The sequence below is a fragment of the Lutjanus erythropterus genome, chromosome 4 (assembly GCF_056507025.1).
Source record: "Lutjanus erythropterus isolate fLutEry1 chromosome 4, fLutEry1.hap2, whole genome shotgun sequence".
NCBI classification, from domain to species: Eukaryota; Metazoa; Chordata; class Actinopteri; order Lutjaniformes; family Lutjanidae; genus Lutjanus; species Lutjanus erythropterus.
Genome location: NC_139320.1, coordinates 37147307 through 37172413, shown reverse-complemented (window position 1 = coordinate 37172413; position 25107 = coordinate 37147307). Strand labels below are relative to the sequence as shown.

Genomic DNA, 25107 nt, shown 5'->3' with positions numbered 1-25107 from the left:
CTTGCTGGTGTAGGGTTGTAGGAGTGGAAACATGACTCTTTGTGGGTCCTGTGATCCCTCATGAATAATTGAAGTTTCTTGGTGGAAAAAAAGGGTGAACACAGTGGGATTGAATGAACCAAATTGTGTTATACTGTATGTATGTGTGTGAATGGAAAAGTCGGACATGAAAAAGCAGAGTGACTTTCTGCACCGTAAAAACAATCATACAGTCAACTAATCTTTTCTCAGTAACCTTGTGCAAATATACAAGTTTTATTGATTCAAGTCAATTTAAGATAACATTTCTAATATTTATATTCAGAACACTTCAGAATGTATAAACATGAGTTTTTCTAACTTGACTAACTTTTTTTTTTATGATAAAGCAAATACTTTTTTACAGTGTGACCTAACCCAGTGAACACTAAGTGGAATTTCAATGATGATTTTTAGTTGAAAACTGGTCTGAACATCTAAGATCCCTTTTCACCCTCTTTTCAACCAGCTAAAATGCAGTTACAACAGCAATGTGTGTGTTTAATCATTTTGACAATTCATTCAGTTATTGGTTAAAAGAGAGATGAGATTGATTAGTCTGAAGGCTTTTCTTCAAAGTCATATTTAGGTTATTTCAACACACATATAAATGTCATAAATATATACTATATATGCTGTGAGCTGCCAGCAAGAAGCTTTCAGGACATCGCGATGGGAGGAGTTTCTAATGTAAAATAAAGAAATGATTGTGGTCTAACGTGCATGTGAGAGCACTTAGTTACAGCTCCATCTACTCTGCAGGGATATCTACTGGAATTTATTATAAAGAGCAACAAAGAAGCTAAATATATTAGCAAGATGTGGTGGTTGTGTGGTTATATATGGGGCTTTCATGCAGGTGACTGTGATTTGAGTCCTATTTATGATTTTTTTTTCTGGCTTTCAACCGAGAAACTTGGATGTAGTTTAGTGGGGCTGTTATTTGCCTGTAGTAGGCGATGAAAAATGTCACATTTGCAAATCCTGGTGAAATATGGTCTAAATGTTAACGTTCAATCAGCATCTTCAAATAATCTAATTCTGAGCATAGTTGCTTCTTTTTTTTTTAAAGATCTTTTCAACGGAAAAAGGCTCAGTGGGAACTCTCAGCAAAACGAACAAGCTGTCATTTTTGTCCCAGTATGTCAGTGGTTATAATCACACATTTGCTCATTACAAACACAGAAAAGGGGCACTGCGCATGTACTGGACTCTCTTGGTACAAGTCGACAAGCAGACAATGAACAGTTCTGTCCTGACAACGAGGAAATTAAGCGGAAAGTTTTGAGCTCAAAGCCTGAGAGTAAAAGTAAAGGATGGGAACAGGAGGGAGAGTCTCTGCTCTGAAATAGATCTTAGGGTTCGACTCGTGACCTTACCCACCCTTCAATTCCACGCTGAAGCAAGACGACTCCACCACACACACGTGCACACAGCAGCACGCATGAAAGTTAAATACTGAGCTCTTAAAGTTTTCAAAACATGCCGTGTACCTGATACTCTGGCTCTGAAGACAGAATTTTCACCTAAAATGGTTGCATGTTTTCAAATCTAAATCCTTATTTTAGGTTCTCTCATGGTATCTGTTTCAGCTTTAAAATGTAGACAGCACATCAGTCTGGACACACACTTCTGTAGGAGATTCCTCAGTTTTGTATTTACGACTCCATGGTGTCAGTGCTGCGTCTGTTGACAAGCTCAGATAGCATCATTGCCTCAGTGCGACACAACTCTGACCCCTCAGTAACCTCGAAGCCTCAAGGTTCACTCTGTCTCCTTATCAGGTCAGAGGCTTTCTGAAACAGCATGGCCGGACAATTTAGATGTTACAACTTCCTCTTTCCTCTTAGCCTGCTCCAAACATGTTAGAGCCTTTTTTACAGAGCTGAAATTAGGGATACACTGATTTATCAGCGGTACATTGGTATTGGCTGATATTCACCTTGTTGACAGCCATCAGCCCATCAGAAAATAAGATGGCATTCACTGATAGCAGTGGCTGATGTTTATCTGTTGTGGCATCAATCATCACTGTTTAGATACTTGTATATCAGGCTGAATTGCTTTAAAAAAGTCAAGTTTGTTTTAATGATTTCTTTGTTTCCCTGGTACAAAAGGGGGAATAAATAACAGCAAAACAACATGTTGAATTGTGATCTGTAATTTTAAATATTTTCAGATATCAAATCAACCAAACAATAAATTAATTAAAAATGAAAATAATAATTTTTAATGAGTCATTTGCAGCTTTGTTTTGTTTTGAACATCATGATATTCCATGTAGATGATGTTGGCTCTGAAGTAAAAATGTGACCTTAAGTACAATAAATAGCATCCTACATTGTAAGAACAGTAATAGAAATAGACAATAAATTGAAAATTAAGTTTCATTAATTGTTAGCAGGAATTCAAACTGTAGTTATCCACCACATGCTAGTTTTCAATGCCTCCTTTGAGTCTCTGATGAAAAAGCCGATGTCTGACCTTCCAGCACCCTTAATGTGCGAACACGCACACAACCAGAACACAAACACATAAAAAAAAGAAACTTTGTCTTACAGAAAGCGTCTGAAAATGACAATATTCTCCAATGAATTAATGAACACGAGATAGTATGTGTTTTACCTCCATGTTGCCTTTTCAGCCGATACTTTCATACAGGCTTATCAATCAGTTAGTGAGTTATGGGGCAGTCAGGTTGTAGTGTGAAACCATCTGTCTAGCCATCAGCATACCAGGAGTGTTTACTCTCTGATCTGATAACTGCTTAACAAGCAATTACAAGCTACTCATTGACTCTGTAGAACAGCATGTTGGTGTACAGGCCGAGCGCCATCAGGATCCTCATCCCTCATGACTTGCAGTGAAGGGAGATATAAACAGTAAAATAACTGTCTGGTAGAAGTCTGTGCTTTATACACACTTCATAAACACTAAGACAGTTGCAGATTATTTTTTAAAATTGCAAACACGATTAATCAATAATCACTTATTTGTGGCAGCTGGTCTCACAAAATAGAGCAGCCATTGTATGCATTAATCATGTCTGAACTGAGTGCTGGTTGGCATGTGTCAATATGGGGTGACAGATGCTGCTGTCTTTGTGCCTGTGTGTCATAAGAGAACCATTGTTGCATACATATATATGCATATATGAGGGGTAATTTATGCCATGTGACATGTGCCATGCAGCCCTTTAAAAGAGAATTATGGTTTGTTACAACTTGGGTCTTATGTTTGTTTTGGCAATATTTTTTTTATTAGATATGCTGAGATTGCACTGAACCAGGAAACAACAAAATCTGATGTGACAAAGAAAACATGCTGTCAGGCCGGCAAAATGCCAACAAGCCAACAGTTTAGTAGATTATTAGCAAACAGTCAAGGTTAAAGCAGAGGGATATATTATGACTTGAGTTAGATATAAAACTGTTGTTCGCTTAATTACATTTTTCTTGGATTTGTTGAGCTGTCACTGATTTTTGTGTACTTTTGTGATATCTTAAAGTGCCGGACATCTCGTCCATGTTAGGCTGGACAATATCTTGAATTAATATGATTCCTTCAAATTTTAGTTTTTGCATGACGCGTTAAAATAACAATCTCAAAGACATGGCTGGACCTATGGTGATTTGTTGTACTTGCAGGTGTGTTTCTGGACTTCACTTCCCAGAGATCATCACCTGTAGTCACAGATCTTTCCGTTGTTTGTTCACCCACAGCAGCCATTTACTCACAATGCTAGCAGAGACTTGAAAAATTGACCCTCTCTGACAGATCAACCACTGCCAGGTGATGGATAAAGTGCAGCGCTTGTGATTTTTCCCAGGAATATATTGCCCAGTTTGTAATACTACAAATGCAGTGGGCTGTAGACTAAATAGTGGCTTAACAGACATTTGTTTATTATAATTCTATATTTTTTATGTGGCAGCCTATATGGTCAAGACAAATTTCCAGAGGGACAAATGAAGTAATCTTCAATCTTGAATTTAAATTAAAAATCCATTATTATGTAAATCTAGTCATTACAACATGCACAAAAGGTTCAGGTCTGAATGTAACATAGATGATAGCTGGCCACATGTATGATATGAACAGCTGTTCCAATATGCACACCTACCACAGTTTACGATACCATCATGTGTAGCTGGCTTGCTCTGGTTATGAATGGTTGTATCTACTGTATAAGAGGAAAGGGCTGAAAGAGACTGCACACTGTTCTCTGCTCTTTGTTTGTGTCTGTTCTTTTATTATTCTTATTCTACTGTTTTGCACATGAAGACCTAAAAAAAACATGATCTCTGTGTTTATTCTTGCATTTTGCAGGATATAAACTAGATTAAAATCTGAAATGGTCCACAAGCCAAATTGTTCAGCCCTGCATACATGCCATTATTATATACCCAAACATTTCTTACTATTTTTTGCTTCTAATGAAGAATTTTTGATTGTAGTGCCAAAGTTCTGCTCTGAAATGCTATTAAGAGACAATATTGCCCCCGTAGCCAGTGGGTGTGATATATATACAATAACACTGGTTCTTCAGCTGGATAATAACTGAAATCTCCTGTGTTAGCGTGGATTTCCACAGACTGTATAAAACAGGGACGTATCCTTCTCCTGTCAGGTGAAATATATTTTACATACAGGGCAGACAAGAAAAGAGGATATCCTAAAATGCTTCATCCACATGTTTCAGACTGTATTACTCTTGTTTGATTTAAATATCTACTACAACTAAACTTTTAACTTGAGGGCATCCTCGACCTACTTCCTGTCAGGGCCTGAGATAGAGTGGCTCATCAAGCAGTCAAACATTTATTTTTAAGCTGCTTTCTGTAGCCTGATAGACAGGAAAGTACAGACTGTATTCCCCCGAGGTCTGGGCCCTCCCATAAATGAGAAGGCTACTAGTGTTACAGTCAGAAGAGGAGAGGCAGAGTCATTTTACTACCCGACAACGTGCACTGACACGGACACAGGAAATAAACCATAGGTGTGTGTTTTTCTGAGCGTGTTGTCAGGGTGCAGAATTACCAGTCACCAGCCAAATGCTGGTAAAATATGAAAGTGGATGGTAGACTTGCTTCATTCACCAGCCAAAAAAACAAAAACAAAGGTTATTTATTGAGAGGCTGCTAAAATCTGAACATTCACTACTCATTCTGCGAGTGGCTCAGTTAATTTTGCACCGATTATTCATGTTATTTAAGGAATAATTTGACATTTTGGCCAATATGCTTATTCTCTGTCTGACTGAAAGTTATCAGTTATCACTCTCATGCACAGCAGCCTCAGCCAGGTTTGCTTAGCTTAGCATAAAGACTAGAAGCAGGGGGGAAAGGCTGGCTCTGTCTTAGGGTAACAAAATGCAGATACGAGCATCTCTAACTATTAATAATCAACGTGTTTGAGCTTGCTTGTTCATTCTGTACAAAAAAAACAATCTGGTTGCCTGGCAACCTCATGAAGATGACAGTACTCCAGGCAGTCACTACTACCAGTGAAGAAACAGCCTGACGCATAAACCCCTGTAAAATCACAATGTGACTTTTTTTTTTTTACACATTAGCTTGTGACAGAGCCAGGCTAGCTGATTCCCTCTGTCTCCAGTATGGTAAGTTAAGTTAATGAGTTTCTGTCTGTGTAGTTTCATATTTAATGAACAGACAAGAGAGTGTTAAAAAATATTCTCAACAAGAAAGCAAATAGGCCTAAGTTTAATTCCCAAAATGTCTAATTATTCCTTTAAAGGTGCAGTAGGCAATGTTACCTTATTATAATTTTGGTCGAAATAGTTCATTTGACCATTGTATATCACTAATGATATTTAATTAAAGGGTTTCTTTAAAAACCCAGCATGTAACCAGCTGATCAGTGTCTTTTCAAACAAGGGTTATCTGGCTTTTACACTTTCTTATTTCTAAGTCAGACATAACTAGCCACGTTACAGCTGACATTCTGCTTCAAGCCCAGCAAAATGCAAGGCAATGTTGCATTTTGTATGTTCAAATTTTCTACAGCAGCTTTAATTTGGTCATGTTTGGATAATCCTGCTTAGCTTTCACTGGTGAATACAAGTCTGGTATGCAAATATGTATTTCTTACTTGTTATGTTTGTGACAGTATCACAATGTCACTTTGTGTAATAGTTGTAAAGATAACATTCTGGTAACTTCTTCTTGCCATGTGACTTGAGCGTTTATAGTGGATTCATATAATCTAGCTGTATCACGACCTGACATGCCATTAAAGCTGCTCAAACAATGTCTCCAGTCATGTACCTCTGCTCGGTTCCTATCTCTAATTTGGGACTCTGTTATGAAAACAAACAGTCATTTAGAAACATTATTCTATAATTAAGCAGTAAGCCACGAGGGGCTGTGCTCTGTTAGTTCAGAGCAGCTACGAGGCATCGCAGGCACACGCTGAAATACAGTTTAATATGAAGAAAAGTATCAGATGACTTTCTGTACTTAGAATATGAAGGAAACACAAAGGCTTTCAAACTTTTACCATACCGTTTTATTGTTAAGGAAAGTATGACATAAAGTCAAAGCAGTATTTAGCACCAGATTGTAGCTTGGGCAGAAATGTGCTCTAAGCTCTGAGCCCATTGAAAAGGTCTTTTCTTCTACTCTTTGTTGCTGTTTTTCTTCATTGTGATTTTTTTCCTGTCTTGATGGAAAAGTGAATCTTTTGACCTCTATGTTTTCTTATTCCTTGGAAAGTTAACTTTCAGCACCGGAGTACAGGTTAATATTTTATCAAAAATAATAAAATATTACTAATGATGAAAAGGTTTTTCTTACATTGGAACAAATTTCTTTAAAATTCTTATCTGGTCATTTTTGAACAGCAGACCGTTGCTATGAAGAACAGGCCGTTGTTATGGATGCAGTTCTGATCATAGACTTTGGAGGAGCAATTAAATCATTTTTTATATCAGCAAAATCCTTTATAAATCAATATTTTGTATCAAATTATTGATTTTGTTTTGCCATTGGTAAGCGGCTGAGTAAAGAGCAGGATAATGTCCAGTGAGCAGGTCACTGTTACAAAACAAACCTCTTCAGGATGCTTCAAGTCCTGCATCACCAAAAAACCAAAATTACCTGCTGACCACTATCCACTACACACTGTACATTATCCCTTACTTATTACACGGCTTTGCTAAATACTCATTTCTGATTGGTCAGTTATGAGATTCTAAGGGGTTTCTGAACAGCAGACGATTTCTATGAATAACAGCATGTTGCTGTGGATGTAGTTTCAAATCAGTTTGACAAATTATTGTTTTATTCAAATAAGTTGTGAGTAAGGGATAGGTACAGTGTGTAGGTCATTATTTTGTTAATTATGACATGAATTTGTTAAATACTTGATTCAGATTGATCAGTTACAATGTTCTATGGGCTGTTATTTCTTAATAGCTGATCATTTCTATGAATAATAGACCCTCATGAACTGCAGTTATATTTTTTGTCCAATTATTATTTTTTTCATTATTGTGAATCAATAAAATACTTTCTAAATTAATATTTTGTGTCAACTTCTAGATTTCTTTTTAATAAGTGGCCACAGTTGAGTGAGTTCTGCACACACTGATTTACCACAACATGGGGTCACATTAACAGAATGAGTGGGTAGCTTTATCCATGTGGTCTGTCGTAAACACCACAGACACTACAGGCTCCTGTCTATTAAAGTGAGGTGGTGGCAGGGTCACAGGAAAGTACTTTCACCTCAGAAATACTTGACCCATGAGCTCTATCTATATGTTTGGACCAGACAGTCACGTCTCCTCAGGGTCAGCCGGCACCAGGCGCCAATAACTGTCCCAGAGGCTCTGAGTCTCTCCTGAGCTATACATCTCCTGTGTGTGTGTGTATGTGTGTTATAGAGAGAGAGAGAGGGCGAGAGAGTGTTTGTAGTGGGAAGCAATAAATCACAGGAAGACGGATGAGCAACAGGTGGGGAAACACTAAGCAGTGAAACTGGCAGCAGGAGAGGTAATGAAAAGTGATCAGGAGGAAGTGGTGGAAAATTGGGAATCCGGGAATAAATGGCGAGGAGAAAGAGAAAGAAGATAAATGAGAACACGTGGAGAGATGCAGAAACTCAAAGTGGACAAAAAGGACAAAGATGATTAGATGGATGGGACCTGGTATAGCTGCGGAGACAGAAAGGAGTCTGGCTCATAAAAGTAGCTACAAGCTGTCACTAACATTGATTTCATGTTGATTTTGATCAAGACAGCAATGACATTTTTGTAGAGATCCTAACAACTTACTTTACTGGGAAAGGAGGAAGTTATGCAAGAAGAAGTCATTTCAAAATAAAAGCAAATCTACACAAAAGTCACTCAGAGAATTGTCTTGTATTGTGGGCCTACAAAATGCAAATAAATGCATTTTGCAATGAATTTTGCCTTGGTATAATCTTCCAAACTGTGGCGTCACTATATGTTATTATGTGAAATTTAATGGCAATGGAGGGGCGGGTTGGTTGTAATTTCACCCTGGACTTTTGTAACTCTGAAAATGTGTCTTCCAAGTTGCATAATCTGTATGCTTTACACAGGATGAACAAAACAAAAGAAACTGAAGCAGAAATGAAGCAATTTGTTTTTTGTCCTCTTTTATCATTCCTCCTGTAACCTAGTTTCCCTCTTTTAAACAGCATCTTCTCCTGTTTGCTAGGAGATTTGTGAGTTGGCTTATGGCTTAAGACACAAGAGGCAATTATTTTTTATAAATGTTATATTTAATTAAATTACCTTTTAGATCCATCCAATTGCTGCAGAATGTTATGACCACACAATTCAACTCTCTTCTCCTTCATAGGTCACCTAACTCTTCGTCCTCCTTTGTCTCTCCTCCTCCTCCTCCTCTCACCATGAGCTCGTGGGTGGTGAACAGGAAAGGGGAGCCACAGTACCGCCGCCACTTCCTGACAGACAACAGCGTCTTTCACGGTAAATGTCTGAAACACACGCACGACAGAATAATGCAATGTACAGAATACAACATACAGTTGGTCTCTCTGATAACTGCATGTCATGGGAGTGAACAGTAGAGGGAGACTCATCTCCATTGTTGTGCCTCAGATCGTCTGGTTTTAAATTGTTGAAAACACACCTAACATCAGTGTGTTGACATCAATAAAACCTTATTACTGTTTACTGGTATACAAAACCTGCTGCAGCCACTGAACCATTGTGTGACATGAATGAAAAACTCCACAGAACTTCATTCAGATTTGATATTCTGTCACTGTATATGTGTAAATACAAAACACACGTGCAGTAGTAGACCGAAATACATGACTTGTGTTATTATGGCTGAGTCATGCACATTAGTACTCATACAGTGGAGCATATTATGTTAAAGAAAAAGAAGATATATGATATCTCCATCATCCAGCATGTGCAAGGAGTTGTGCATATTCCTCTTCTGCTTAATGTTTTCATGCATCAGCAATATATCCCCTACAATACAAATATATGATTAATTATGATAATGATGAGTAAACCTATTAAAGGGACAGTCCACACCAGTATTAAATACATATTCATACTCAACAGCAATGTCTCTTTCCAGAGATCTTGTTGTGAGAAGTTTAATTTAGGAAAGTATTTTCTTCCTGTCAAACTACAACTGCCAACCATAGTAGAAGGAAGCGTGCATATCCAAGTGAACAAAAGCTTACAGCTCAGCCGAGGAGGATACCATTTATGTTTACAGCCCACGCTGCCACAAGTCTCATGTTCATGAGTACATGCATGCTCACTTCTGCTTGGTGAAACAGTCGCCAGTGTAGTTTGGTAGAAATAAAATGTACTCAGCAAAAATATAAACACAACACTTAAGTTTTTATTCACATTTTTCATGAGTTTAAATAATAAATGTAAGACTTCTTTTATGTGCACAAAATGTTTGCCTCTTCTCTCAAACTGTCTTCACATATTTGTTGAAATCTGGATGGATTTTAACAAGATTTTAAAAACTTTTGGGTGCACGGAAGAAGTCTTGGATCTTTTACTTCAGCTCATGAGAAAGTGAAGCAAAAACAAAAGTGTTTTTAATGTAGTAGTTTCTACAAGAAACTGCTCACAACATGGTCTGTAGACAAGGTCATGATTTCTAGAAAGAGACATTGCTGTTGAGTTTTTAAATGTATTTTTTTGCCACAAGCCATCTAGTCCCACTATATCTAAAAGAAGGCAGATGGTAATCAGACATCTCTACAGGTGATGTTTCCAAAACTTGGCAACTCACATTAAAACAATCTAGATGGATAAATAGCACTGCAGGTAATACAAATACGTATGTTTGATTTTGGGGGGAACTGTCCCTTTAATGCCAGTGTATTATATTAGACACGGTTTAATAAGCCAGAGCAAATTGTGTTTTTTTTTTCTCCTCGAAGTTTAAAAGGAATCCAGACATTAGTTTGATGATGATTTATGAGTTTCGAGGCGGTGAGGCTGCATACTGACCGATCCACCAGACAAAGCAATGTCAAATCTCTGATGCCGCTCTGCTACCACTTAAAGCCTCACCTTGACTTATAACAGCCAAGGTCTCCATCCCACCATCTGCAGACCACTGTGTGTCACATACTGTGTGAGCATGTGCTTCCTGCTCCTCAGTGAACCGTAGTAAGAAATCAGACTCTGCTGCTCCGGTGTTTTGCTGTGGATGATGGATTGACCTGATTCACTTGTTGATCTGTTTCTCCCTCTGCCATGCTGAAAAATAAGGATATTATCACATTTATGGGAATTTCTACCAATTTTCTCCCGTTGTAAATATACGCCTTGAGGACAAAGTTGACTCTTCATCCAGAATATGTGATTAATTAATGTTGTTAAACTGAAAATCAATAGCCCACTAAGCATGAAATGAGAACAAATTTTCATAAAAACTTGCACCCTTCCACCCCCTTCAATCCATTCCTTACAAGATAACATATTCTGATGCTAATCTATAGCCTACAGTTATTGAGTTCAAGCAGCCATTACGTTTTTCAGAGGGATAAAGGGAAGAGAAAAAGAACAGATTGTCTGTACAGCTCCAAACCTCAGACCCTGTTGATCTTTGTCTGTGTTTGTTCCTTCATGCTCCTGACAGTTTGTCCTTTCTTGTCAGTCACAAGAACCATTTTGAAAATGTATGCGTCTGTCTTCTTTCCCCGTTTATTTTCCACGCGAGTTTGCTTTACTCCTCCCAGTTGTTTCCAGTCTTTTGTGAATGGCAGAGCTGATGGTTTTCATTTGGCTGCGGTCCATAAATCAGTGTGTGTGGGGGTGTTGTGTGTGTGTGGTGTGTGTTGGGAGGTTGGGATGGGGACTGTCTGTGATCAGGCAGGTGTGGATGAAGAGAGGTTTACACATGAATCAAAGTGAGAAATCACTGGAAAGCCTGATGTACTTGCTAATACACAGCGCACATGCGGAAAACACTTTCCTGGAAAGTGTGTGTGTGGAATCTTACCCTAAGGTTAGGGTTAGGGTAAGATGTTATGGAGATCTAAACGCAGGATATGACAGAAATGGAACATTATAAGTATGTTTTCATTAGTGTATAATCACCTAAAAATAAGAATTGTTGTGTTTTGTTACCTTATAATGAGACAAGCAGGCTGCTGCTGCTAGCACTGCTAACATTAGCCACACTGTGTGAGAGGCAGGCGGCCAACATCATAACAGGAATCACTTCAGATAAACAGGCCACATAACCAAGCGAAAATATAATTTTGTTGTCTAGTTGAGTTCCAGAATGTAAGTAGTAATGGCTCAAAATAGAGGTTTTATCACATATTAGCTGCCACTGCCAGTCAAAAGACAACTATGGTCAAACCTGATAAGATGAAACCTAAAAAAATGTGTGCAAGCTGTGACAAAATAAACAAAGTGATTGTACAAAATGTCAAGAAAGTAAATATTCTCACACCTATTTCTCTTTTAAGCAGAAAAAAATACAACTGTTCAACTTCTGAATTCAACTGTCTCTGTTTTACTGAACTTTTATTAACTCTGTAAAAAGCACTTTGTTTAAATTCAACAGAAACAAAATACAACTTGCCAAAACTGTCTTTGTTAGTCTTTCCACTGTTATAACAGTCGCTACCAACTTAGTGGAAATAGATCCTTAATTCACAGAATTAGATGTGAAAATATTCTGACTCTACAGGCTGTTTTCCTCCCACTTGTCCTCCAGCTCAGTGAGTGTGTACTGTGCAGGTGAGTGTGTCACAGAGCAATGCCTGTCACTCATGTATACCATTAAATAAGCAAAAAAATCGGCCTCCAAAAAGCGTAGATGGACTCAGCAAATCCAACCCAGTAATCGTCCTTCTATTGAGTGGGTGTGTATGGGTCAGCAAGTCTGCTCCCATTGGCTTATGTGAATCTTTTTGAGTAAAACTCACAGTCCTGGAGAGTGAATGACTGTTCATATTAAGAAGAGCTCACATTTTCTTCAGCCATTGTTAAGGAAAAAAAAATTCTTGCACTGGCTGTCTGTAATAAACTTTACACCTTCTGAATTCAAGTTTCTCTCTTTTACCAAACTAAGAGGAGCTTGTCCGTAAAACACAATTCAAACCCACCAGAAACAAAATAAGACTAAAAAGTCATTGTTAGTCTTGGCACTGTTCAACAATCAAGCTCTGGTTTGGTTGAAAATAAATACTTAATTTACAGAGTTAGATGTGAAAAAATTGTTGCTTCTCTGATGAACTCCCTCTTGCTCTTCTCCACTTCACATCTCTCCTGTCTCCACCAGCTGTCGTCATTGTCCCCAGAGTGAGAGCCCTGATCAGGTTGTATATCAGCCAGGGGCACCGCCAGAAATCTTGGGCCCCCTGAAAGATTAGATAGATAATACTATTAAAATAATATTGATAGCCCTCAAAGGGCCCCCTGTCAGGCCTGGGCCCTTAGAATCGTCCTAACTTTTCCCCCCCTGGCGGCACCCCTGATATCAGCTCAGTACAGTATTCCCTGTTTGAGACTGTTCTGTCCTGGTTCGGCTGTCTTCACTCAGAGGCTGCTGAACTCGGTGTAAACAGGTGGCCATATTTTGCATACTGCTCCTTCAACCTTGGGGATTTATATAGCAATATCATGGTGCAGAAACCTGTCATGTCACACAGGAAAACATTTTGAGAAGGGTTAGGAAAAGAGCATTTTAAGGTAAAACATACGTATTAAGACCAAAATTTGAATGTTTGGTTTTGGAAATATAATTAATACTACTGGGAAGCTACAGAATGATATTAAAAGTGTCAAATATTTAACAGAAGAGTCTTTTTTTTAATTATATATTAACAGGTCTTTGGTGTAAAATGTGTCCACGAAAACAGCTTCAACCATATCAGACACACACACACACACACACACCTCTGGCTCCCAGTCCCAACTGTGTCTGTGTGCATGCGTGTCGCTGTGTGTGCGTGTGTGCGTGTGTGTGTGCGTGTGTGTGTGCTTGGTCACTCCATAATTGTCTGCCGCGATCCTAAATTAAATGGCTTTAATGTGGACCAATGAACGTGACTAATCTGAACTCCAGAGTGACCAAGCTTTCATTAGGGAATTGACTGAAAAAGGCTGATACACGCACACACACACACACACACACACACACACACACAAACACACAATTAAAAGGCTGAAAACTACATATTAATTCTTGTTAACACAGAACTTGCACTCTTTTAGTCTCTTCTTCCTCTGTCTTGGGACCCAGTATGGGACCCAGTCTGAGCTCTGGTGAGCTCCCCTCATATTTCATGAAGTCTGTGTCCTGCTGTGTCTCTGAGGAGGCATCGACACCCAAACTGAGACACACTCACACACACAGAGGCACAGAGAGCGTAAAGTGGGTCAGAGCGCTGGCGTCCCTGCGCAATGGTGATTCCTTTTCTCCCAAGGATATCCACTGAGGAGCAGCTGACCAAAACCAAAGCAGACAAACGGATGAGGCACGAGTACAGTTTGGTGGGGAATTCAAACTGTCGCCAAACAGCTGAGCCAGACTGTCGAGGCAAAGCTGATGAAAAATCTCCAAATGGCCAACTCTGACGGTTAAGCCACTTCTGTGTGCGCTATCACTCCAAGCTCTTGCTTATTAACAACCACTCTCCTCAGTCAGTCCATCGAGCATGTGAAAAATCGGCTTATCGTTTGTGCCTCTGTCTGTGTTGCGCGGAGAGGAGAGGAGAGGAGAGGATGTGCGCGCAGCGGCTGTGGATGTGAGGGGTCTGATGGTTGGGGAATCCGCGCTGCAGATCTCACTGGGAGGCAGATGCTGAGGAGCAGCCTGGCTTTTTCTTGGACATAAAAAGTGACAGCTGATCATCATGGCGCGCTTCATGTGAACGTTAAATTATCACGAAGAAATGGACTAATCAGGCATGTTTTGATGGCATTTCACACCGCCGCGACTGGGAGGTAAAAATGATGTCCAAAACGCATGGAGGGACCCTGTGAGAGCCACAACTCCGGTCCTAAATGGCAGAACTTGAAGTTTGCAGAAATCTCAGTTTGGAAAAGGGTAAGTGGTCATTTTCAAGCTTTTATGGCGTTTTCATCTGTCAGTTCCACATGGAGAGGACGCATTCCTTTGGATTGCCTGCTGGTCCTCATTGCACACAGACTGAACTGAAGCCCATGCGTAATTTCACCATTGCGCTTGTTGTTGTGGAGAAATTGCATCACCCACGCTGCTACAAACACTTGGAATGAAATCATAATTTAGAATTGTCAATTTGCATGAGGGATTCATTGTGCAGTAATCAAGATTTATCGACATTTCAGGCACAAACGTCAGAATTAATCACACGACAGGCTGTCATTCAGTGGAATTATGTGAATTCATGAGCTGGTGCCAGGTTTTGTCAGTTTATTTGAAAGCTCTTGATGAGGGACAGCAGTGGAGCAGCGGGAAACTGTCCCTGGTGCTGAAAATGCCCCTTTGTGCTTGTCACTAGGGGGCAGAAAAGCCTCTTAATTTGACGTTTTGACACGACTTGCTCTGTTCTCAGTCCATATAGCACATAGGTGTGGATCTGTTCACAGAAATCAAACCGTCCCTGAGATGTCACCAAAGCGCCTTGCTGAGAAGAAGCCTGAGAGACTGACAGACCACAACAGAAACAGGAGCCTCTTGAAACCCAGGGAGGGCATGTTAGCACCACACAATGTGACAAGGCTTTGGGTCAAGCTTTCAAGGCAGAACTGAATCCCCAGCAGTCCCTGAGCTGTTTGAGCAACCCTTTTGCTCTCTCCCGTTCGCTGTCAAAAAATATGGCGCATTCCTGGCACTTAAAAAGCAGGATGTGTCAAGCTGTCAGTCTTCCCCCCCTGCAGCGCCTGTTTTTCTTTATCTGTGTGAGCGTTGCGGTGTGAGAGAGAGGCCCCTGTTTGCTTCAGTGGACAAGAGTTCTACCTTTTTATTCATTTTTTGGCAACACTTGTGCCTAGAAGAGTTGCACGGCACCTTGAGTCCTTGCTGAGAGGGGAAAGGAGAGAAAATGATGGAGGGAGGAAGGTTTGGAGGAGCATGCATGGCTGCTAATCTCCTCCACATGGAGGAAATGGCTTTTCTATGTAAAATGTGTTCTTCCTCGTGTGTTTTTCTCTCCTATACTGATGGTGATGAATCTCAGCATGCCCCCCTCTTTTGTCTCTGCTTCTTCCTTTCTGTCACTCCAGGGCACAGAAACAGCTAACAGACACCAGGGGAGAGAACATGCTTTCATCCTTTCAGCTGTTCTCCAATATTTAGCCCATTTCTTGTTATTTTCAATCTCGTCTCCTCTACTTAACACTTTATTGCTGCAGACTGAAATGTGTCTGTGAGTATGAGGACTGAAAACTGTCAAGTGCAAAAAGCTGGTATTGACTGGCTGATGAAACAGTTCATGATTTAAAGTGAGATCTCATGTGAATTGAATCAAGTATCATTTTGGTGCCAAAACTCACCAGAAAATTTTGAACAGTAGCTCTGTTCTCCTTTCTGTAGGGCAGGCTGTCGAACCTTAATAGTTATTTGGTGAGGACCGAGGCCATGTTCACACCTAAATGTTCCTGAATTGAACCAGTGCAAGGACGATGCATTGTTTCTTTTTTCCAGGTCTTCTGGTTTGCATTCACAAAGGGAAAATTGTCAAAAAAATGGAAACACAAGTCACATGCTGGAAATATCATACAGTATGCAGGCAAAAAGATAACAATTCCAATGTCTACTAATGTCAAAAACACCAAAAAAGAAGGAAAGGCCTTTACATCACTGAGCACATTTTATGCTCCAGGCTTTGCTGTCAGATCTATTGAAGCTTGTGGGAGATGCTATGTCAAACATGCTATTTGAAGACCGACAGCAAATAAAGGAATGCACTCATGTGGAAAAGTTAGTTAGTATGCGCTTCTCTGAAGTGTGTTCTTTCATTTTTTTCGAGGTCTTTCTTCATCAAACATCATGCAAGGTAGATTGGTGGATGGTAGGATTTAAGTCTGCTTTTCCATGCATCTCCCATAAGCTTTAATAGACCTGGCACCAAAGTCTGGCACCAAGCAAAAAATGTCCATTCCTCCTTTTTTAGTTTCCTTGGTTTTGGTGACTGGTGAACTGGTGGCGTGTTTGCAAGCTGCCAAAATGTTGATTGGCAGGGGACAAACCTGGACTCACAACAAAGTATGAAATTTTCATATGCATGGCCCTTTAAACTCTTTTGATAAGCACTCCAGATCAACACCAACCTGAACAGAATCTGATTCTCCTCTCCTCTCCTCTCCTCTCCTCTCCTCTCCTCTCCTCTCCTCTCCTCTCCTCTCCTCTCCTCTCCTTTCCTCTCCTCTCCTCTCACATTTACAGTAATATTGTTCATAAATTAGCTTCACATGTCTAAGATCCAGGGAGCCACTAACAGCATCTTTGTCTTTTCCTCTTGATTGAAGCACCATAATTTGCATTTACATAGAATTTCACTGGTTATCTTTCTGCATGTTGACTTAGCTGCTGGCACATCACATTTGTTCTCGCATTAAGGAAATGTAGGATGTGAGTGTGAAACACCAGCATCTAAAACCAACTGGTATTCTTAACGCCATCATTGGTATGAGGCTGCAGCTGGACACTTTGCAAATGGATTTAGAGCGCTCTATATACCTGTGTTTGAGCAAGAATCCATAACTACCTGCTTTTATTTAATTTGCTTCCATCCCTTCAGCGGTTAATAAGCTACCCAGAAGCTCGGTCCACTTAGTTAAGCACAGCCAACACTTTTAGCCAACACCTCTCCCGAGTATCAAAATAAAAGCCCCAGGAAGGAAGGTACATTTCACTTCAAGCAGTTGAGATCAGACAGTTTGCATGGCGGCTTGACTGTGCTGCCAGAGATAATGTATCTCAATCTACTCACAGTCAACTCAGCCTGGCTTTGGGAGGAAGAAAGGGGGAGCTTGAACATTGCAGCAACAGTCAACATCAATATATACAGAACGTGCACTTTAAACCCCCCCTCACACATGCACACATACGCGCTCACACACATGCACAAGCTTCAATTCCCTCCTTTGATGTCAGTACTGAACTCCTCCACTCGGGGAGCCCCCTGTAGCATCTTTGCTGAATGCATTATCATGCTGCAGTAGTCGTGTGTTTATTTTTATTCCGGTCCCGCTCTACACCCTGCCCCCCAGGGGGACCTGGGAACCCATTTGTAGCTTTGCCGACTTGAGCGCTGCCTTGAGCGCTCTTAATTAGGCGAAGTGAGTGACTGTGAGATAAGAGTGTGTGTTTTCCCCTCTTTTTGCTCTCCATTTCCCTGTGTCTCCCAACCTTTTATGTCTCTAATAAGTAGGGTTATGCCAAAATATTTTGACTTCCTCCATACAGGTTTTGTATAATTAGTTTGCTTTAAAAGGTGTTTATATTTGAATTTGTCCCCCTAGGCGCCAGTAGTTTAGACACACTAGCATTATGCTGCTGAAGGGTGTGAAGCTTTAAAGCTGTGATAGTGAGGAAACACTGCCAACAATAAGCTGCCATTTTCATCAACATGAACTAACTGTTTCTATTCAGATTGAGCTTTTTATCTGTGTCACAAAGAATTTCATGTATGCTTTCTTAATATTATTCATGTTATATCTTATAAGTCATCTGGAATTAGAGGGAAAACCTACACGATGAAAATAAGGGGAAGAAACGCCTTGAAAACCAAATGGTGAGGCAGGTCTGATCTGAAACAAAGCTTAGAGTCTACGGACCTGCTAGTGTGACCTCTGTGTTAGATGCCTTCTCTTAAATTAACCTCTCAGAGCTGGTCTGGGTCGGTAACAGTGCAGGTTTATTCCATCCGCAATCAAAACAAAGGATGATAGAGCCAAATCGTCACTAATGTCAAACCAAATAAAGTCAGCTTGTTTTAAGTGCTTTTATAAGTTAGTTAACATCGTTTTGTCCACAGACATTACCTCAGCACAAATTGTCCTTTGCTTTAAGGATTACCCATAATCCTTGGCTACTACTACTGAATGCGGGTACCAATTAAAAACCGCAGATGGCACTGATGTCCCATTTAGGGGGATTTAACTATTAATTTAACATGAACCTTTTTAACTATGTTACACTAGTATGTTGAAGTTTAGCAGGTATAATGTTTATCATGTTAATCCTGTTGGTTTAGTGTGTTATCATTAGCGTTGGGTGGCGCTGATGGCTGACAGTGATCTTAACGTTGTGATTCAAAAGCCCTCTGTATTTGAAGCAGTGTGTCCCCTCAGAGGTTATGTTTTTTAACATGTGGGGGAGAAAATAAAAAAAAAAAACAGTAGCTGCTGGTGGTTGCACTAATATTACGTCACCATGGCCCGTTTATTATTTTCTTATTAAATCTGCCCAGTAAGGCGAACCCAAATGCTCGGTTACATTGGTGGCAGCATTTCTGTTGTGCAGGCCGCTGTTAGTGTTTCTTTCAATTGTGCTGTTGTTGCATTTTCCTTACAAGTGACCTCTTGTGGTTGTGTGAATGATGATTCTTGTCCCTCAAGAGCAAAGGCTGAGCATTGTCTTGTTGTTTAAGTACTCCAGTGCCTGTCATGAGGGATGCTGAATGATTAGATGTACAAATCATATTCCCACCCACTGACAAAGTTAGTTTCTTTTGACCGTGACCAAGATTTTTCCATAACCTCAGCCATCTTTGCCATTTAGGTTAGAGAGGTTGAATTTTCTTAACTGGCTTAATCCTTCATGAACTCTGTTACGCGTCAAAGTTGGAACCAGTGGTTATTTGACATAAATGAGAGATTTCTGTTCTGATGTGAGTGGTACTTTAGAGTATGCCGATTTCACGTTTTTCCATACACCAATCAGAATTAAATATTTTATCAGAATCACAGCTGTTGAGTTGTTTTTTTGGATGTACATTATTCAGCCAGGGAATTACAATGTGTGGCTGCGTGTCAAGCACCAGTCCTTTCTGTGTGCAGTCCGCATGTTTACACCTGCATTCACGCAGGTTTCCTCTGTGTTTTACACACATCAGGTGGATTAGAGGCTCCAGCTGTCCCACAGGTGTGACCGTGACTGTTTGTCTATCTGCGTTATCCCTGACTGACAACTGATTCAGGCTGTTTCTGTGCCCTCGCAACCTATAATGCATGCTGGGAAAGGCTCCAGGCCTCCGTGACCCTGAACAGAAACAAGCAAGGGGACAAAACGAATGACTGAAATGTCATTTCATTATTTGCTCATTATGTACGATTGTCAAGCTTGAATAAATATTACCAGCAGTACTCACTTTGCTGGCAGTTGATGAAGTTTTGATTTTGCCAAGGCTCATGCTCAGCGCTGTCACAAATGTGTTACTGCCATTTGTCCCACTATGGCACAGCCTGATTTCCCCTCACATTTATCCAGAAGTCATTATCAGTCTCAGAGCTGTGCGGCTGACTAAATTAATTTCATAAGCTGTTGAATGTCCTGAGAGGAACAGTGAAACAGGGAGGAGACTGGACCACATAAGCCCAAATTCAGGAGTGCATGTAAGAAGAAGGCGTGATGGGATTACATGAGGTGTCATTCGAGGTTTATCATCTTTGATTTGTACAGAGGTATTAAAAATCGTTCTGTCTGCATATCTAATCTGAAAACTAGACTTTTTCCAGTTTGATCATTTTTTCTGACATATCACCAAATTACAAAATGAAATTAACTATGTGACATGCTACAATAATAATAATAATAATAATAATAATAATAATAATATGACATTGCTACACAAAAGACCATAACCTACAATGCAGAGACAGTGGACAGAGAGTAATAATGTTTTTTTCTGAGAGGTTGTAGAATGAACATCCTCGTATAGGCTCGAAAATGGACGTACCGTATTAACTTATTAATATTAAAGATACAGCAATGATGTGTAATAACTGCTCTCATCTTATTGTCAGGACACCTTCATCGCTTCTTTGCTGCCAGAATTTCTTGGGAGTGACTCTTTACTGACAGTCATCTTGATGACTTTATTTTCATTCTTTGGCATGATTTAACATTTCCTGACGTGACTCCTGGACAAATCCCAGAGCACACAGCTTTTTACATGGACCTCCTGTACATTTCACTTTATTTCACTTAAGAATGAAAATCAGTTATGACATGAGACTTATATTGCTCCTAAAGTCCATTTCCATCAAAGCAAAATTCTGCTGTTTCGTTGTTACATCACTCCTTTGTAATTCAGTTTCAACCAGGGATATTACTTTGGAAAACATTTCCTTGATGGTGTGTTATGGTGCTAGTTGGAAAAATCTAACATTAAGGATCGGAGAAATAGCTTCTTCTTCTTCTTTTTTTTTTTTTTAAATACAAGTAACAGGGGTGTAGTGCTTTTATTTAAGTACCTAAACACACATGCATGCAGATGCACATTTGAGTTAAAGTGTCACTTATTTCTGGTGGACTGGTAGCAGTTGGTAGAGTGTTTGCCTCATGTATTCAGTTGTGAGTCCTCTGTATATGTTATGTTAAAGCATGTATATGTTACAACCAATTAGACCACCTTTTATCAGAAATGCAAACACGAGAAATTTTCATAGTTGTAGCTGGCAGCGGTGCACAGCTGGCATAGTACCTTCATTGATTATTAAAGACTAAGCTAGACTATTATTAGACATTATTAGATATTTAATGATAAAAGCCGCCATTAAATCTTTCATCTATCACCATCTTGCAGGGCTTTGAGATTGAGTCTGTATCTCAATACAAGCATCTTACAAGTGTACCAGTATATTACAATTGATGATTTCTGACATTTAAGCCTCATATTCTCCAACTGGTGAAATAGCTGAGACTGAAATTGGGTTTTTACTTCAGAAACAAGTTTTGTTTTTCCTGTGAGGCCAAAAGTTGCTGCTACCTTGAAGTCTGTGCTGGACTATAGGGATGCTGTGAATGTATCTTAATATTGCCTACACATACTGGATAAAGTCTACAAGGGAGCACTCCGTCAACTTGCATTCATTTGTAAAATCACCGAAATCTTCAGGAGCTAGTCTCATTGGGCGCCTTTAAAGTGAGTGCAATTTGTTCTTTGTTTTCATTTTTTTTGCTCATGTCTGCAACCAGTATATATATATATATATATATTCTTTTTTCTTTTTTTTAAAACACGGCCTATCAAAATGGAAGAATTAAATGGATATATATATATATATATATATATATATATATAGAGAGAGAGCTATTTATGTTCATTTGGCTTGTGGCTGAAGAAATAAGAGTTTTCAAATATGCAGAAGGCAAGAACTGCAGAGTTTAAACTCTATCAATTGTTTGCAAAACCAGCTGCGTTGATATTCAAGCAGCTGCTGCGCCGATAAACATCAGCTGCCATTTTCATGTCACTGTGGCTCATTTCAAATATTAATGTTTGGTGGATTGTGTATTCTCTGTCTGTTTTACCTGCTTCTGCTTTTAATGGTGATTGGAGGAGCTGATGTAATTGGTCATCACTGAAACACCCCCTGATGATTCTGTATCTCTCCTACTAACAATGTATTCAGCCTTTCTTCAGTGTTGTATCCAGCTGTGTCTGGTTTGTGCCAATGCCTGTGATGAACAAAATTGTACATTTTTCTGTTCTGGTTGAATCCACTTGTGTTTGGGCCTGGATTTTGTTTGCATTTGTGCACTATTTCTAGTGAAAATCTGGTATTGTATTGCTTCTGAAGAACAGGGTCCTCCTGATTGGCTGATTCCAGTGCATGAGCTTTTAAATACATAAAGTGGAAACTAGGTGAAGAGGACTTCCCTGACAGGAGGGTAAAGCCTGTGAAACAGAGTAGCATTAACTAGAAGACGGCCAGATGTGCTGTTGGTGAATCGTCCTGTCGCACACAAACACGCACCCAGACACACACATCCCACATGTCAACCCATTAAACCTTACTTTTAGTAGTGTATTATGACAGATGTTATGTCATCGTTCTTATCCTCGTATCCTGCTGGTTGAACCCAGCTGATATGCAGAGACACACATCTGTTGCACTCTCCTCAACAACAATACCTGATCTGTTTAATGCTAAATCTAAATCTGTACATCAGTGCATCATGTTGGCAGCCACAGCAGCACATGGATCATCAGATGGCTGCGGATGGCAAGAGCAAGAAGTGGGAGTGAGGAGCAGATGACCAGGAGACAGGTGGAAACATTTGTGTGTGTGTGTGTGTGTGTGTGTGTTTTCAGTCAGTTGAAGGTGCCGCTGCAGATCAGAGGACAGCACAGAGCAGGATGAACAGCAGGAGTTTTGGGGTCGTTGCTTGTTGTTTGGAGTGTGGAGGCTTTCTGTCTGAAGCCAGTCTGGAGTGTCAAGTCTGATGTACGGAAAACAAAAAGTGTTTTTTTTCTTCAGAGTTTTTGGCTACAGGTGGAGCTGCGTGTGTTGCATACTAGGACTGAGCTGAGGAGGACTCCCACTGGCTCCTCATATTCTGCACAGAAAATGGAGGAAATTTGTTCTTCTTTTTTTGTTCCCTCTGCATATTCTGCTCATAGAGTGCGATCCAACTTTATTTATGGTCCTGCTGAAAAATCGGCTGTGTTAACTGTGGCGACGCTCCTGGCACGTAATGTCTACCATATTGGAGGCACTGTGGCTGTTCCACAGAAATGCAGGCTTACACAAATTGGTAAGTAAATACTTGTGTGTTTGTGTGAGTGTAGACACAAGTGTGCCTTACAGAAGAAAACACATTAAGGGAGAAACCTGTCCCATACAATTATGACTGGGGGCTCATCCCATACTGTAAAACAATCAGAAGATGACAATATGTCAATATGTTGATGTGTCAAAGAGATTAGGAAAATATGCCAAGTTCAAATACCTGCTTCTCTGACAACAATGCTACAGCTGCTGTGTCCTCCTTTCTGACCAGAATGTTGTTGTTTGTCTGTTATGTCTCTGTTTATGAGACATAACCAGTTATCAGTAATCTTTTAGAAGACACAGAGAGGTGTAAATTGTAAATATGTTAATAGAGTCTGGCAGGCAGAAGGAGACAGTCACTGAACTCTTAACTGCAGAGTGTTTATTTTCAGAACAGTGGGCTTTTGCTTTCAGAATAATGGGCTGAGCTTTACATTGACAGACAATTGACAGTTTCAAACAGCTGATCATCTTACAGTGTAGGTGAGTCCAGGAAGGAAGAATCGGGGGACAAACAACTTGCTTTAGCCAAAGATTGTATATTAAATATGATGTCAAACTTGCAATTTGTTCTGCAGTACTCATTTTTGGATGCGCAATTGTTTCATGGTGCTTCTTGAAAACTCTCAACACGTAAATTGACACATCTCGTCTCAAACCTCTCTTCTTTGTGTTTTTGTTACTGTGCAGGCTGTTTTCTGTGTGGACAAACATATTGCATATTGAACATATTGCTTGCTGGTTCTATTTATAGCCCGGGAAAAGAGCAGGAGCTCATGTTTATGTATCAGAATATCCCCAGGACGATCGAAATGCTCACTTTCTGTTACCATAACTTTGAACCTGTTGGAAGCTTGTCTTAATGGGCGGTTGCTCATTACAAGCAAGAGGAGATTTGCCTTGTTTGTATGTTGATTTCGCCATGTTTTAGCATTATAATTACGTGTAAATGTCGTTCGACTTGTCCCGTGGACAGTCAGTCAACCACAAACTGAAGCACATCTTGATTAAACTTCAGTACACAAAACAAACCTTCAGGTCAAGAGAGCTAACAGGCCGTAACAGAGCAGTAAGTGACAGTTTTATTTTGTTTTGATTGCCACGCTTGTTGTGTTTCATCAACAGTCCGGCTTGGCTTGGATAGTTCAGGTGGTGGTGCCTTATGTCACATGAATTCTGCATGAAGGATCAGGCAGATGCTGCTGAATATGAATTTTTGTAGTTATGAATAAATTATGGTAAATCTTTGTACTGTGGTTCGTTCCAGTCGTCACCCTCGGACCAAATCTTAACAGAGATCTCAAGAATTTAAATATTAGCCCCTAAGTGATCATGAACTCAGAAATGAGGTTTCAGAGATGACTGAGAAGAATCCCGCGTCATGTTGAGATTAACAGTGACAGTTAAGATTGAAAACGATGAATGTAAACTGCTGTCGATTCTGTTTCTCACTGTCCCAGCCTGACCTTTATTGTATGGATCTAAGTGAGGACAGGCTTTTGTTCATCAGGCGTCTCCATCACCTACCCCATTAAAATATGTTTGAATTGCCTGGGCCTCTGTGGCAAGACAAAGCTTTGATCTGTTCTCTCTGCTCTGCGCCGACAGAGATGATGAGTTTTTACACATGCACACACACACACACACACACATGAACACAAACACACACCAGTGAATGCGCAGACTCTATTTCACTCATAAGAAATGGAAACCCAAAACTAGTGGTCAGACAGATACAAAAGATGCTTTACATATTTTTTATCATTCTCTTACCTAGCTGAAAATCACATTTCTTTCCACTTGGGTGAAGTTGTTCTGTTTCACTGTCTTTTTGAGTCATTTTCTTTGAGGTTGCAAGGAAAGCT

The 25107-nt window shown here is 39.9% G+C and overlaps 1 protein-coding gene across 5 annotated transcripts in view; it reads left to right on the top strand.

Annotated features, from left to right (window-relative positions):
* The window catches only part of plch1 (phospholipase C, eta 1), an 85287-nt gene that overhangs the window by 1566 nt on the left and 58614 nt on the right, over window positions 1-25107 (top strand). For 3 of the 5 annotated variants that reach the window (XM_084717854.1, XM_084717853.1, XM_084717856.1), the window contains exon 2: window positions 8868-8998. In XM_084717854.1, the coding sequence (XP_084573980.1) occupies window positions 8920-8998 (79 nt within the window). In that variant the 5' untranslated portion in view covers window positions 8868-8919. Of the gene's footprint in view, window positions 1-8867; window positions 8999-14386; window positions 14583-22824; window positions 23226-25107 lie in introns of those variants that run through there. The other 2 variants (XM_084717855.1, XM_084717857.1) reach the window with 2 other exon arrangements.